This window comes from Coffea arabica, chromosome 10c (assembly GCF_036785885.1).
Source record: "Coffea arabica cultivar ET-39 chromosome 10c, Coffea Arabica ET-39 HiFi, whole genome shotgun sequence".
NCBI classification, from domain to species: domain Eukaryota; kingdom Viridiplantae; phylum Streptophyta; class Magnoliopsida; order Gentianales; family Rubiaceae; genus Coffea; species Coffea arabica.
The window spans coordinates 87,761-102,527 of NC_092329.1; the positions used below are offsets into that span (position 1 = coordinate 87,761).

General features: G+C 35.4%; 1 protein-coding gene across 1 annotated transcript; it reads right to left on the reverse strand.

Moving 5' to 3' along the window:
• Positions 1-1,129: 1,129 nt before the first annotated feature.
• LOC140015667 (wall-associated receptor kinase 2-like) lies at positions 1,130-4,129 on the reverse strand. The gene is made up of 3 exons (XM_072068417.1): positions 3,210-4,129; positions 2,931-3,098; positions 1,130-2,611 (listed from the first exon to the last, which is right to left on the reverse strand). Exons 1-3 carry the CDS (start codon positions 4,096-4,098, stop codon positions 1,395-1,397), a joined length of 2,274 nt encoding a protein of 757 aa, XP_071924518.1. The 5' UTR covers positions 4,099-4,129; the 3' UTR covers positions 1,130-1,394.
• Between the last annotated feature and the right edge of the window lie 10,638 nt (positions 4,130-14,767).

A 14,767-nucleotide genomic window follows, 5' to 3' on the forward strand; every position in this document is an offset into this window, starting at 1 on the left:
TAGAAAGGTTTCTATTTTTTCATTTTTGTAAGTCCATGTATCATTGATCAAGATAAGAAAAGAATGGTTATAACTTGGTTGCAACGTTAACTTCCAGCCAATTGGAGCCTATCACAAAATGTACGAAAGGTTTCTATTTTTTCATTTTTGTAAGTCCATGTATCATTGATCAAGATAAGAAAAGAATGGTTACAACTTGGTTGCGACGTTAACTTCCAGCCAATAGGAGCCTATCACAAAATTTACGAAACAGAATATGTAGCTATACAATTATAAAAACAAACTAGGGTTAAGTAGGGTATCACTATTGATGCTCTTGAAAAATAGGGTTAGTTAAAAAATATTCCTCTTAAGGCTTAACTAATTTTGCACTTTATCCCTTAACGTTATTTTTTTCTCACTTTACCTCCTAAATTGTTAGTCAATTCTAATATTGCATAATGGAAATATCAAAAAGATATTGATACTCCTAATGGTTAATTACAATAAATCCCTTTAAGATATGGCCATTTTTGCATAGCACAAGTTTTGCTACGGTGCTCCTGAGAATATGATATCATGAAACGTCTCAATTCATTGCCACAAATCGCCACCTTCCCTGCATCACCACGCTGCCTATCTTCCTCGTCCCCTGCCCCCGTCCTTTCCCTCCCGTAACTAGCCCCAACATCTACCCCGTTAATTTTTCTTCTACTTCAAAAGTTCGCAATTTCCTCATCTTTTCCCTCTAGACGTCCTTCACTGGGTTGGGTTTTTTTGTTCTCAATTTCGACTACTCATTCAACGCAAATCAGTTTTAATTTAGTAAGAGATTTCTGGATATTTTTAAGAGCTTTCAATAAATAAACTCCAAGGAGAAAGCTGTCATAATATCAGTAAAGTGGGAATGGAGGTTTAGGCTAATAGTGAGAAGGTGCAGCATCCAACAGGTTGGTGGTGCTTTTTATTCTCCTTATCTCAATAGTAGCACTTTTTATTTGTTTAATCGGTCATGTAAAAAAAATTATCATTATCTACTGAAGTGGTGCCCTCAAGTTGAGTTCTATGTAGTTAGGTTCAGTTGATTAATTCTTATAACTTCTAGTGTAAACTCATATGGTTTTGATTTAATCGTGATTTTTACGCCAACTCAGCCGAATGTTATGCTTAGACCAAATTTATACCATTTTACGCTAAATATTGTAAGAGTTACATAACCTAGCAGAACTGAACTACAATTCAACTTGAGAGGCCTTGGATCAAATAATCTACTCGCACACAATCAAAATTAGTTGCGATAAAACTGCTGAAAATTCAACTCCATTTGACATTTCTAGGAGGAACTCATAACAATAAATGAAGAAGTGCACTAGAACTCGAAAGTCGAAACTTGCAGCTCCAGAACACCCTATCATTCATCTCCCACCAGCAATTGGTACCATCATATGCTCCATTATGCTATGACTCTCAGTATGTATGCAGCTAGAATCACCACTGTCGATATATGCTTTTGTTGATTGCATACCAAGCAAGGAGGCCTCAGTGTCGGTGAAATCAATCTTAGAAACTTGAATTGGAGATTGCTTTGCTCTTATTTCCAATACCTCAAGTTCTCTTGCTATATTCTTCATAGATGGTCTATCATCACCTTTTATACTCAAGCAAGATTTCGCAATCATTGCAACTTCTTTCAAAAGCTCAATACTTACATCGAACATAATGTTGCGATCAAGAACCTGGACCAAGTGACCACTTTTCAGTGAAGAAATGAAGTAATTCGCAAGAAACTTCTCTTCCTCCACTCTATCCAATGATAATGCCTTCTCACTTGTCAGTAGCTCTATAAGAACTACCCCAAAGCTGTAAACATCACTTTTCTCTGTCAACAATCCTGTTAGCATGTACTCGGGGTCCAAGTAGCCAAATGTTCCTTGCACCATTGTAGATACTTGATTTTCATCTAAAGGAGCCAATTTTGATATTCCAAAGTCTGTGACTTTTGCAGTGTAGTTTTGATCTAGAAGTATGTTTGCCGATTTGATATCTCTATGGATAATCGGTGGTGAAGCTACTGAGTGCAAATATGAGAGAACTCCAGCAATTTCTGATGCTATTCTTAATCGGATATTCCAAGAAAGATGCTGTGATTTTGTTGTGCTGCTTAAATGCTCGGAGAGAGTACCATTGTCGATGAACTCATAAACAAGTAATGGCACTTCCGTCTCTAAGCAACATCCTAGAAGTTTAACGACATTTCTACTATTAACTTGGGAAAGCATAATCACCTCATTAATAAATTGATCAACTTGATTTTCGTTAACTTCTCTGGACCTCTTAATGGCAACAGTACAAGAATTATGGTCTACTAAGATTCCTTTGAAAACTGTGCCGTATCCTCCACGACCAATAATTCGAGTTTCCTCGAAATTATTGGTTGCCTTTCGTAGTTCTTCAAGAGTGAAAATTCTAGCAACATTTGTGTTTCTTCCTTCTTGAGCCAGTCGTTGCTGTAGCATTAATCCACCATTTTTCCGGAAAAACTCCTCCTTCAATCTGTTTTCCCTTCTTTTCCTCAATTCCAAACACAAATAAAAGCAGCAGAAAAGTAGAATTGCTGTGCCTATGCCAACACCTGTTGACAAATTTGACTGAAAAATTAGCAAATGATGAGATCTATCGGATGCTTTGCAGCTAAAGACTCTAATTTTGCAAGTGATTATCAAGTTTCATGTTCTTTCACTACCTGGTAAAGAAAAGAATTAGGTTTCTTTCTCTCTTATACTATGATTAGTTGCCATCTTAAACCAAATGGAACGGGTTTCAAGAAATCTTCATTTTGTTTTAATACTCTCATGATACAGCACATATTTATCACACCACTTAAGAGATGGTTCAATCCATAGTGATAAATTCTCCTTTGCTTCTCCAATCATTTCAAAGTGTAGACTAACCTGAAACAATCATAGACCAATTTATTTGGTCAGGACTGCAGCCATCTCCACCTCTCCCATCACCATGATACCCTTTGAGACAAGGACATGTGTAGTTGCCCAATGTGTTGTGACAAACACTATTCTTCGTACAATTGTGTAGAGTTGGATCTTGGCATTCATTAATATCTGTCGAATTCAATAAAAAATAGAAAGCAGAAGCATAATTTGAAATGTGAATTGAAACACACATATACATACTGGTTAATTAGACGAGTTTAACAAAATTTTCGCACATACCTTGGCAACCATCAGGGAGATATGGGTTGCCTTCGTATCCTTGATCGCAAGAACAACGGTATCCCAACCCCTTAAAAGGTTCGTAACAGTGACTGTTTTTACCAGAGCATGCATAAGAGGTCGTGTTTCTTTGGGCAACTTCACATGACCCCTCCTCAATGGTCCAATCCACCACGACGGGAAGACTTAAATCATTGCTTAAGTTGGTGAGGTTACTTGCAGAAAAATTGAAAGCCTTCTCTTCGACCACAAAAGCGTAGCTGCAAGGATTGAAATCCCACACCTTGGTGTGGTTATTAAGACTGGTCAAGCTCACATTAATATTCCATGCCCCTGGTGGGATATCAGTCTGGCAGCAACCGATGCCAGAACAAGAGCCATCAATTACATCTTCCTTATAATCACAGGAAGGGATACATCCAGTTGCGTAGCTCCGGTTTTGACCAAAGCCTTTAACTAAGGCCAAGGCATCACAGCCAACGACAATGAATTTATTAGCTGTACTACTGAAGGTAAAGCGTTTAGATAATCTCGTCCATGGTGAAATGTTGTCCAATAAACTTCCGTTTTTATCATAGCAATCAGATGCTATATCCTGCATAAGGTGTACCTGACCTTCCAGAGATATTTCTGTGACATCGACTGCGTTCTGCAGAACTGTTTGAGGGACAGAGGTTGAAGAGTTGGTGCAGTTGATAAAAAAATATTTGTTAAGGTAACAATCTTCCGTAATACCGAATGGAAATGGAATGCTTACATTTCCACAATGATCTTTGCAGCCGGGCATCGCTATAGGAAATGTTGGGGGTGTCAAAGTTGAAGCGGAAGAAAGCATTAAGGCAATTACCAAATGCAAGAGCATCGGTAAAATGAACCGATTGAAGCCCATTGGAATTGTTTTTCAAAGAGAGTTGCAAGTTTCCTTATACGGAAGAGAGTTGCAATTGTTAATTGTGCACTTCTAAGGACTTTATACTTACGATAGGGAAGACTTGGTTAGTAAACCCAAAGAAGGCCTACGCATTTTAAGATTGAAGCTTCTTCTGTAGACCCCAAATAGGGACGTTTTATAGGCATTCCAAGTAAAGGGAAGACTTAGCCAGTAAACGCACAAAAGGCCTACGCATTTTACCATTGAAACTTCTTCTGTAGACCCCAAATAGGACGGTTAACTTCAAATGAATGCAGTCAAGATATAAAGGAGCATTTGTTCACACTAGTCTCTGACGACCATGGGGTCCACGTCTTTACGGGGTTGCTTATGCTAACGACATAAAGACTCTGTAAGGGAAGACTTTCAAGTCCACCCTACTGTTTCCATTTATTTACGTGAAAAACAATAAGGGAACCGATAAATTTTTTCCACTTGATATGAGAAAAAAAATCATAAATGTGTTTTTGGATGTAATGTATGTCATGAAAGTAATTACGATGTGTGCTTCGGCCGATGAGGTTTTAGTCTGCTTAGAGTGTATTTGATAAAATTGAAATTTGAAATCTGAAGGCGAAATTCATTAAATTATTAAATTGTTAAATACCATATTTGATGCATTTGAGTGTATATCATATTAACTGATATGTGGTTAGTTTATTAATTATTTTTTAGAGTAAATTTTGTCTAGAATAGTTGGTGCCACTCAATTAATTCAAAAGTTCTAATTTTTGTTATCAAATGCGTTTGAATATATTAAAATTTGAACTTATTTAATTTAAATGTTGAATCTAGTTATCAAACGGAGGCCTAGGATTGAGATTCCAAGATTTAGAGGGCTTGGGTTGAAATCTCTCCTCTCTTCCCCCGCTTTTTAAATTTCATTCCTCTTCTACTATAAAAAAATTTAAAAAAAAATAAAAAATATATATGCTTAGAATGGGAGGATTAAAGAGGAGTTAGGATTGACTGAAAATCTCGACTCAAAGATAACAATCTTGTGTCATGCCAAATGGGTATGGGATCTTTACTTTTCCAGAGGTATCAATGCAGCCATCCTTGGCTACAGGAGGGTATGTTGCTGCTGGTGTGATAGCTGGCTTCAAGGACACCGTCAACACGAAAAGTATCATTTGAACAAGCTTCATCACTGGGGAAACTTTGGACTGTGATGACTATTTAATTTTGGGATGATGAGTTTTTTTTGGTGTTCTTGGAGGAGGCCATATTTCAATATATAGATCCTTCCCTGAGCAAAGCCACCCCAACATTAGAAAGTCACTCATCCTCAAATTGACTTGGCAAGTTCACTTGACTTATTCTGATACCGTGTGGTATGGGTTCCTGACCGTTACTAATTGCATTTCAGCGCTATTTCCTTTTTTAACACTACGCCATCTTCTGTGTGTGGACTCTTTACTTTTTTTTCATCATTTGTGCTACAATTGCAACATCAATTCATATGAGCACGAAACTCCAGTCATCGTGGTCGAGGGAACGGAATTTTATCAACTTTTCTGTGTTGAAAATTGTGGAATCAAGAAGAGATCAGATGATTGACTTTTCCCTCTATCACCTCTCTAGATAATAGAAAAATCGCCAGTAGAAAACTTGGTTTTTTTGTCCCATTAGTTTCCCAGCATGTACTCTACTACCACCACTACCAAACAAATGAACGAAGAATTGCAATTATAGTAGATGAACAAAATAACCTTAAGATTAACCACAAATTTCTTTATTTTATTTCCATTTTTGTGGTTAATTAATTAGTCATGTGTCATCACATAAGTTAATATTCTTATTGTCTAAAGTCAGGTGCTTTTTTATTCTCTTTTTTTAATTCAATCTAGTGAACATGTGACTGCAAATAACATTATTTCGTTAGTAATTAGGGAAAATCCGTCAATTACACTAAATTTGCTTCAATTGGAAATATTGGGAACCATATTTATTTTTGCTGAAAGTTAGGAACCAAAATTACACTGGTGCCAAACATTGGAGAGGACTAAATTCACACAAGTGCGAAACACTAGGGACTAAAACTTTATTTTTTTTCCTTTTCCTATCAGTATGAAATAACCCTAAGTTGGTTCACCACATCTTAATTAGTTGATGCAATCGTGAATAAACTAGTGTTCTTGGACATTCTAGTCTCATAAAGACTGCTAACCTTGTGCATAAATGTAGCCTGCACATGCATTAGCTGAGGGCATGTGAAGCACTCTAAATACTTAGGATGGTTGACATGCAATTGAACACAGTTTTCAAGATTTCAATTGGATTTTAGTTATCTCTATGGGCATTATTGAGAATAATTAGATAGACTGTTGAAAGAATGAAAGGAAGAGATAGAAGCAAGAAGCAAGAAGCAAGAAGCAAAAAGCAAGAATAATAGGGAATGAAGAAAGGAAGAAGAAGATGAAAGAAAGAAACAGAGATGGAAGAATATTCAATGCAAAAGGATTGGGGCTTTCATTCACTCCGTTGCTGATTACAACTTCCTCATACAATGGCTATTTATAGGCTAGTATACTCTCTTCCATTAGTAGGATCTAACTGTTGGGATATCAAGTGTGAATCAATATCCCACATCGGAAAGAGATGAGTAAAATGAGGAACATATAAGTGGGAATGATCCATAGGCCCAATGCCTTAAGGTTTTGGGTTGGATGTGGTGTCAAACCCATGGTTGTGGTTCCCATTCTAGCTCATGGTTAAATTCTCCCCTAGTTTGGCTCTCGCAGAGCCCAACAAGTGGTATCAGAGCCGATGGTTATAAGAGCAGGGAAAAAAAAAGAATCATGCAGACCTGCAGTAAGGCAAGGGCATGTGGGCTCTTGAGCAAGAATCGTACACTCCAAATTGAAGTGGGTTTGATGGAGTGGATGGGCTAGGGAGAAAGATCCGATGTGGAAGAGATTCACAATTGAGGGGGAGATTGTTGGGATATCAAGTGTGAATCAATATCCCACATCGGAAAGAGATGAGTAAAATGAGAAACATATAAGTGGGAATGATCCATAGGCCCAATGCCTTAAGATTTTGGGTTGGATGTGGTGTCAAGTCCATGGTTGTGGTTCCCATTCTAGCTCATGGTTAAATTCTCCCCTAGTTTGGCTCTCGCAGAGCCTAACACTAACTAACTGCTATAACAAGAAACCTAACCAATTGATACAACTGAAATTGAACTATTGGCTAATACATGATTGCTACTGTATCCTCTGATGAAAATTGATTCTTTTTGCTAACACAAGAAATGAAGAACTGTTTGTTGGTCTATGATTTCGAGCATGATTTGCGTATGGTGTTTACTGTAGAAGTTGTCACAGTAGCCTCGGACGTCTTCAAGGGGTTGCTCATGCTACAAGTCTATGACATAATGAAGCTGTCAAGGAAAGACTTCCAAGTCCGTCCTAGTCTTCCCATTTATTCATGTTTTTAAAAAAAAAAAATTCACTTGATATGCATAATTTTATTAATCGTACTTCATGCATAATTTTCACTTGATATGCGTAAAAATTCACAAATGTGTTTTTGGATACAACATATGTCATGAAAGTCATTAAGATATATGTTTGTAATGCACATCTTCTAATATTTAATCTGTGGAATCCAATATTTCAGTAATTGTGTGTTAGTGTATTTCTCTCTAAAATTCATTCTCTCTTTCTTCTCTTTAAGGCTCCTCTAACGAAAATGGCCTTCAGATCTAATCTTTCTCCATAGGAGGGAACCGTTTTTTATACCTTTTATTTGCTTTTTTAAAATAAATTCCCTCTAGCGAGGAATTTTCTTTGCTAGCATTTCTTGGTAAGTATTTCTTCTCTCCTAATTTTTTCTAGTGAAAATTTTATTCTATCCTAGGATTTCCCTTGTAAGAAATTTTTTCCTTTTTTTCTCTTTTTCTATGAGATTTGAGATTTCATATGGTTTGCTAGATTTGAAAATTTTAACATCTACCATGTTAGCTGAATTTCTCCTTGGGCTTCAATCATTTTTTAGCAAATGTCATTTTTAAAAACATGCACAAATCTTTTGAGTTATAGTGATTCACCTGGATGCAGGGAAGATGTTTTCGAGATTTAATGTTTTTCATATTCATTAATATCTATTTGCTCAATAGATAGATTGAGATTTCATATTATTTACTAGTTTTGGAATTTCTCACATCTCCTATGACAACTAAATTTCTCTTTGAGTTTTAAGCATTTTTATCAGATGATTGTTAGAAAATATGCACAAATCTATTGGACTGCAATGATTTATTGTTTTGGAGCTTCTACGTATGTTATATTTATATATATATATATATGTATATATATATATATATATGTATATATATAAATTAAAAAAGACAAAAGATGCTAAGGACTAATGGCATTTGCCATTCTGTCATTGGCAATCCATGCTATATCCTAAGTTACCAAGCATTTTAGGTATATGACAAAAATCTTCTTGAATTACCAAACTATCTTTAGAAAGAAAAAGAAAATACAAAATTAATGATATACTTCATTCGAACTCAATCATTTCATGAAATCCTAATTACCAGTAAGGCCATATTACTTTTTTTCGATTCCACAGTATTCATCTTTTCAGTCATAACCAAACCCTAGATCCTGAGCACTTCTATGGCAAAGAAAAAATGAAGGAAGACAAGTGCACAATTTGATAGGTTGACTAAAGATCAGAAGTGTTCAAAATATTCACCAAAACAAAATGCATATGACATTGTCTCTACGTTCATTATTCTACTTAGAATTTCAAGCAACAAATTTCCCAATAGTAGTTTAATTTTTTTGAACGACAACTTCATCATTTTGTTGCGTATAGTATCGATAGAAAAAGAGTGGGATTAGCAATAATGGAAATCAGCCAAAAGCTTTGAGATGATAGCTTCTTAATTCTCTTCTAGTACATAAATATTATGATATGATTTTATTGTTTGCTCAATAAATCAATAGGATTTATATCAGGGAAATTAACTTTTATTAGTAGTGATAAAAGTCAAAAAATATGAATTTTTCATGCAATAATTGAAAATGTCAACACAAAATTCCATCTACAGCTGTCAACTCCATTAAGAACTATTACATGCTATGTACATGATAATTTTCTGGAACGATTATAGTGAAGATACAACATAGAATTGTATGTGCTTGTCAACTACAGCTGCTGGAGAGTTTTTGTGTGTGACTCTGACCAATAGCAAGCAAAGAGGATGAAGAATACTTGTCTACATCTTCTATGAGTACTTCACCCACAGAAACATAGAGTCACTAAAAACATAAACCATTGAACCTATAAAAAAAGCCGGCACAAATGAGAAAATAGAAGTACATTAGAGATTTTAGCCAATGGAACACTTTCAAAAGTCTATTTACATTTTATTGTATATCTTATCAAATATCTTCCTTTCAATGGATGATTAACTTCCACAAATATAGAGTAGCCTCTTACTTGAAAGGTTCTATTTAACGAGTGCTAAATGGGCACTCGTTAAAATATATTTCAGGTGTTAGATTTTCAAAAAAATTAAGATTAATTAGAGAAAGTGTATAAATACAAGGAAAGGTGGTAATTGTTAGAGTGCATCTATACATGGTAAATTAGGTGAAATGTAGGTGGGTTGATGAGTGTCAATTGAGCACCCTTAAGAAAAACTCTACTTGAAAAAGTTAAACAAAAAAGGAAAAAATCATATAAGGCCATTTCTCAATGCACAAGAGAATAAGACTTTATCTCGAAAACATTGTTAGGGCCTGCAAAAAATTGTAACTGCAAATTCAAACACAACTAGACTGTGAATTAAAAATAAAAAAATAGGACAACATGATTAGAAGCAAATCTAAAAGCTCTTGATAAACGCACAGTCAATGATGCAGAGAATGATGAAAAGACAAGCGATGACCATTGTTAGATTGTATTAGGATGGAGAAAAATCTAGCTAAAATCAAGGGATTGGGTGAGAAGGAAGGCTGTAAATATGGGGCCAAATTATCCGTTTGACCTTTGAACTTTTAGTTTAAGTAAAATTAAGCCCTCAAACTATTTGTAGTAGTCAATTTTCTGCCCTTGAGCTTATAAAATTGGGAATTGGGAACCCGTAGCCCTTTTGGATAGTTTATCCAGTTTTGCAACTCGAAATCAAATCACGCGAATTTCAGTATCATCCCAGTACATTTACCTCCATTTTCAGCATCCCAGCATAGACTCCACCTCTTTTTTTCTCTATAAGTATCATTATTACAGTGACTAACCATCTCACCACAAGTACGCTTACAAAAAACTTATTCAACCATTTCTGTCACTATAGATGCTCCTCTATTTCTCTTAATTTTGCTTTCAACTTAACAGCTTTTGCCTCAGATCTTGATGCTACAATTTCAAATTTCTCTTTTTGCTTTTCTATTGCATTAATCCTCCTTAGAAGGCCCCGTATCAACTCAATAGAATGACAGCACATCTCCTTGTCAATTCAATCCCAATACCCACAGCTACCAACTTCTTGTGAGCAAACGGCATACCTTCTCTCTAGGTTTCTATCAATCCACGAAATAATCATCTTTGTAACTTTACCACAAGGACAAATAGGAAGCGGAGGGCTGCGATATTTGGACATTTTTGCTTGTTTTGTGGCACAATTCTCTGCCTTCCCTCTGCAACTCATTTGTTGAGATCTATTAGCGATTCGGGTTAGGAAAAGGGAAAAAGATGAAATTGTTCACTTTTTGCTTGTTTCTATGCAGACAACAGACCTTTCTTTAAAGCATATTGTCATTCGTGCGATTTGACTTTTCGATTGCAAAACGAGATAAACTAGCCAAAAGGGCCACATGTTCCCAATTTTACAAGTTCGAGGGCTAAAAGTTGACTGCAAATAGTTAGAGGGTTTAATTTTACTGAAACTAAAAGTTCAAGGGCCAAATGGATAATTTACCCATAAATATGGAGAAAATTCTTGAGACCGCTTCTCAAGAATTTTAAGATTTAGTGGGCTGCTGAGTTACTTAGATAATTAAATTAAAGTATTGCGGAAACAAAATTCGTTCAAGGCTAAAAAACAGATCAAGGCTGTCTTTCCAGGTATCCCAAAACAATTTTTCTGCATTAAGGTCTGATAAATAAATTTAAAAATGTGTATACTTATTTGAGCAGTACATTATGCTACAAAAGGCTAAAATGATGGTCTCAAATTGCTGGCATTAAAAAAACTATATAGTCGTAACAATAGGAAATAATTCACTTCACTAAAGGACATTAAAAACTTATTAACAACTACTAAATGATTAGTTACCATAAACTTCCTGAAAACCAAGTTTTTAAGATAAATAGGAAACTTCACAAGCAAATTTAAGGGAAAGAAAGTAAATTGGCACAATGACAACAGTTAATAACTCTTTCCATCGTGAACACACTCTACCAACACATAAAGATTCAAATGGCCGTTTTAGACAAACCTCTGCATCAGACTCTTGTACAACGAGTTTAACCAAATTAACAGAATTGTTCCAAGCGACAAAATTAACCCTTAGTGGTTCAAATGAAATTGATAAACATCAACCTAGCTTTGAAATTTGAAGATGGGAGGACAGACCTAACGAAAGAAAAAGAAAAGCCAGCCGTTGAACATTCGTTAGGACCTATTTGGAATTGCTGTACTTTTGCTAAAAAAGTGTTTTTCGAGGATAAAAATACTATTTAAAAGTCGATCTTTTGGTCATTAAAGCATATTTAGCATAAATTCAAAATTGGCGCTTTTAGGGCAACTTTTACATTGCAAAAAATAAAAACTAACTTTAGCTATTTTATTATAAATTTTGAACTACAATTATCAAATTGAAAAAGTACTTATGTAAGTATGCACCTAAATGATATGATTAAACACTTAATAAATAGTTTGACCAAAAGCTCTACCAATTGAAAGGCTTTTAGACAAGTTACTGCAATCCCAAATGAGATCTTAATAAAAAAATTACTAAAAGCGCAACCAGTCTTTAAAGCTAAAAGATAAGAAGGGTGAACATGTTCAGAATGCAATATGTATATTCACATACAACCCAATCCCAAATAATTTGCTTTCAACGAGGTAGTTAAAAGCACAAGCAGTAGGTGAAACCAAACTACCTTTTTTATATAGTATAAGGATATCTCTCATGCTGTATCTCCATCCCAATTTGGTTGACTTGATTAGTTGAGATATCTTCCAATACTTAACTCCAAAAAAGACGATAACAAAGTACAGTCTAGTTAATAAGACACTTCACCTGTAATCGAATAATTAAGAAAGTAAGTGGAGAACTATTATTAATTCTCTAAAAATTAAAAAAAAATTAAAAACTCCAAAAAGACAAAAAGTAAAAGCTTTGTACCCTGTCCTGGTTTTCCTTGCGGCATCTCTGACTCATTCAGTCAATTGTAATTGCTTGCTCTTCCCTGCCACATAAAAACGGTTAATTGCAATATACACCATTGAACTACTATAATGTTTCGGTCTGCTCCTCTCATTAAATCTGTCAATTGCAGCAAGTTAGCATATTAAAATATCAATCAATAGCACGTACATTTTTTTTCTCTTTTGGACAAACGTCAATTTTGTATTTTAAAGAACCAACTTGAAAATACAAGAGTTAGTTACAAAACAGAGCAACTGCTCTTCTGTCATTTTGTGCTGCTTCTCTAAGCGCCACAGGGAAATCAGATTCCCATTGAACATCTTCAGTGAGCCTAACTGCAAATTTTGCATTTCCATGACTACAATCATTTCCAACTCTACGGGTAAAGGAAAACCGCAGAGTCGAAACAACATCCTCAGCTTTGCTATATCTTCCACGATAGTGCCTATGATGCTATTATTCAGCCCTTTACCTTGTAATCTGTCAATGATATATTTGCAATCAGATTCAATATCAATTTTGCTCCATCTTTCTTCCTTAGCCAGAGTCATAGAACCTGATTGAATCCACTTAAAATCTGTTAATTTATTGCTATCTTTTTGAATATAAAGACTGGACAGGAACTGCCTTTGTAGTAGGAACCTCCGGCTCTAATGCTCTTTTGTGTCATGGCAGCGCTTGTCAGTCAAGGACCAAGTGCTTTTTTTCCCCTTTTTTGAAAAAAAGCAGGAAAATGACAAATCAGGCTTTACGTGAATTCGAGCATTAAAATTTTGAATTGTTTGGTCTATGAGGTCACCAAAGTCCATCAAACATGTTGAAAAATGTTGCAAGTCAGTAGCTTTCACGAAATTACCAGCCTCCTGTACAAAATCTATAGGCATAGCTATTCATAATTAGTTCCCCACGAAGAAAGAGGACAACAGGAAACTGTAAAAGACAAAAGATAAATAAATAAAAATCAACTTAAGTTTCCTGTGGACGATAAATATCTTGATACTGGCAAGAAATTCTCATCTGCCATCATTTATCGGCAAAAGAACATGTTTTTTTGGGCTAACAATGATTGTAACATCACTAAGAAGGGATTCCATCTCCTCTAAATCTATTGCAGGATGTTGAGCCTGTTGGGGAAATCGGGTAATTTTCCACTCAAAAATACAACTAGTGATTAAATCCATTCAGTAATTCCCAAAAAAGATCGTCGAAACAATCTCCTTAGACAGAATTACCATTCCAAGTAAATTCCCAGGGAAGGCTGGAGAGGTCACAAGTGGTCCCACTTAAAATCCAGTCTCCTAGACAGAATTTACGTACACGGTGTATTATCACAACTAGATCCGTGTATACATAAATATTACGTACACACGAATAAGAAAATATACCCAAATGAATCGTATAAAACACTACAAATATACCCGACAAATATAGACAAATATATTGAATACTATACTTTAATAGAAAAGAAACTACTAAATAAGTGCGGAATAAATAAAAGAGATAAGAAAAGAACGCACCCGAAAAATTGATAACGGAGTTCGGCAAATTTTGCCTAATCTCCGAGCACCACTCAAGCGACCCGCTTTTATAAATTTAGGAGAAGAAAGAATTACAAAATCCTTTTTGGTGTAATTCTTTTGTTGGTGGTTGGTGTAATTGAATTGATTTGCTTGAGAGTTATAAATAACTCTCAAGCCCTTACCCAAGTTGAGATAACTCTCAAGCCCTTACCCAAGCTCTCAACTCTACCGATGTGGGATAGAAATTGAGGGATAGAAATTGATGCCACAAATTCAACAATTGTGACTTGAAAAAGTCTACAATTTAGGTTTTGAATTCAACAAATCTCCACCTTGGCATAATTTCTAGTCCCACCCAAAAAATACAAATCTTCTCACAAACAAAAATAACAAATGGTCCTTGCGGTATCTTCAAATTTGCGCCCTCAGGCACCAACTCAAATGTGCAGGATATTGACCAAATCTAAACAATGTTCAAACTTGGACCTTGTAACCACCTTGGTCACCATATCTGCAGGATTCTCCGTAGTCCGAATCTTCTGGAGAAAAATCTCCTCTTCTTCAAGAATTTCCCGCACAAAGTGATAGGGAACATCAATATACTTCGTTCTTGCCTGCAAAATCTGGTTCTTTGCTAAGTGAATAGCACTCTGACTGTCACAAAACACGTTAATGTGTTTTTGACCAACTCCCAAGTCTTCAAGCAATCCT

Coding starts and splice junctions, on each gene's coding strand:
- LOC140015667 (XM_072068417.1), bottom strand. CDS start 4,098: ATGGGCTTCAATCGGTTCATTTTACCGATGCTCTTGCATTTGGTAATT. Junction 3,099..3,209: donor TCTCCCTGATGGTTGCCAAG/GTATGTGCGAAA, acceptor TGAATTCGACAG/ATATTAATGAATGCCAAGAT. Junction 2,612..2,930: donor TTGGTCTATGATTGTTTCAG/GTTAGTCTACAC, acceptor ATTTGTCAACAG/GTGTTGGCATAGGCACAGCA.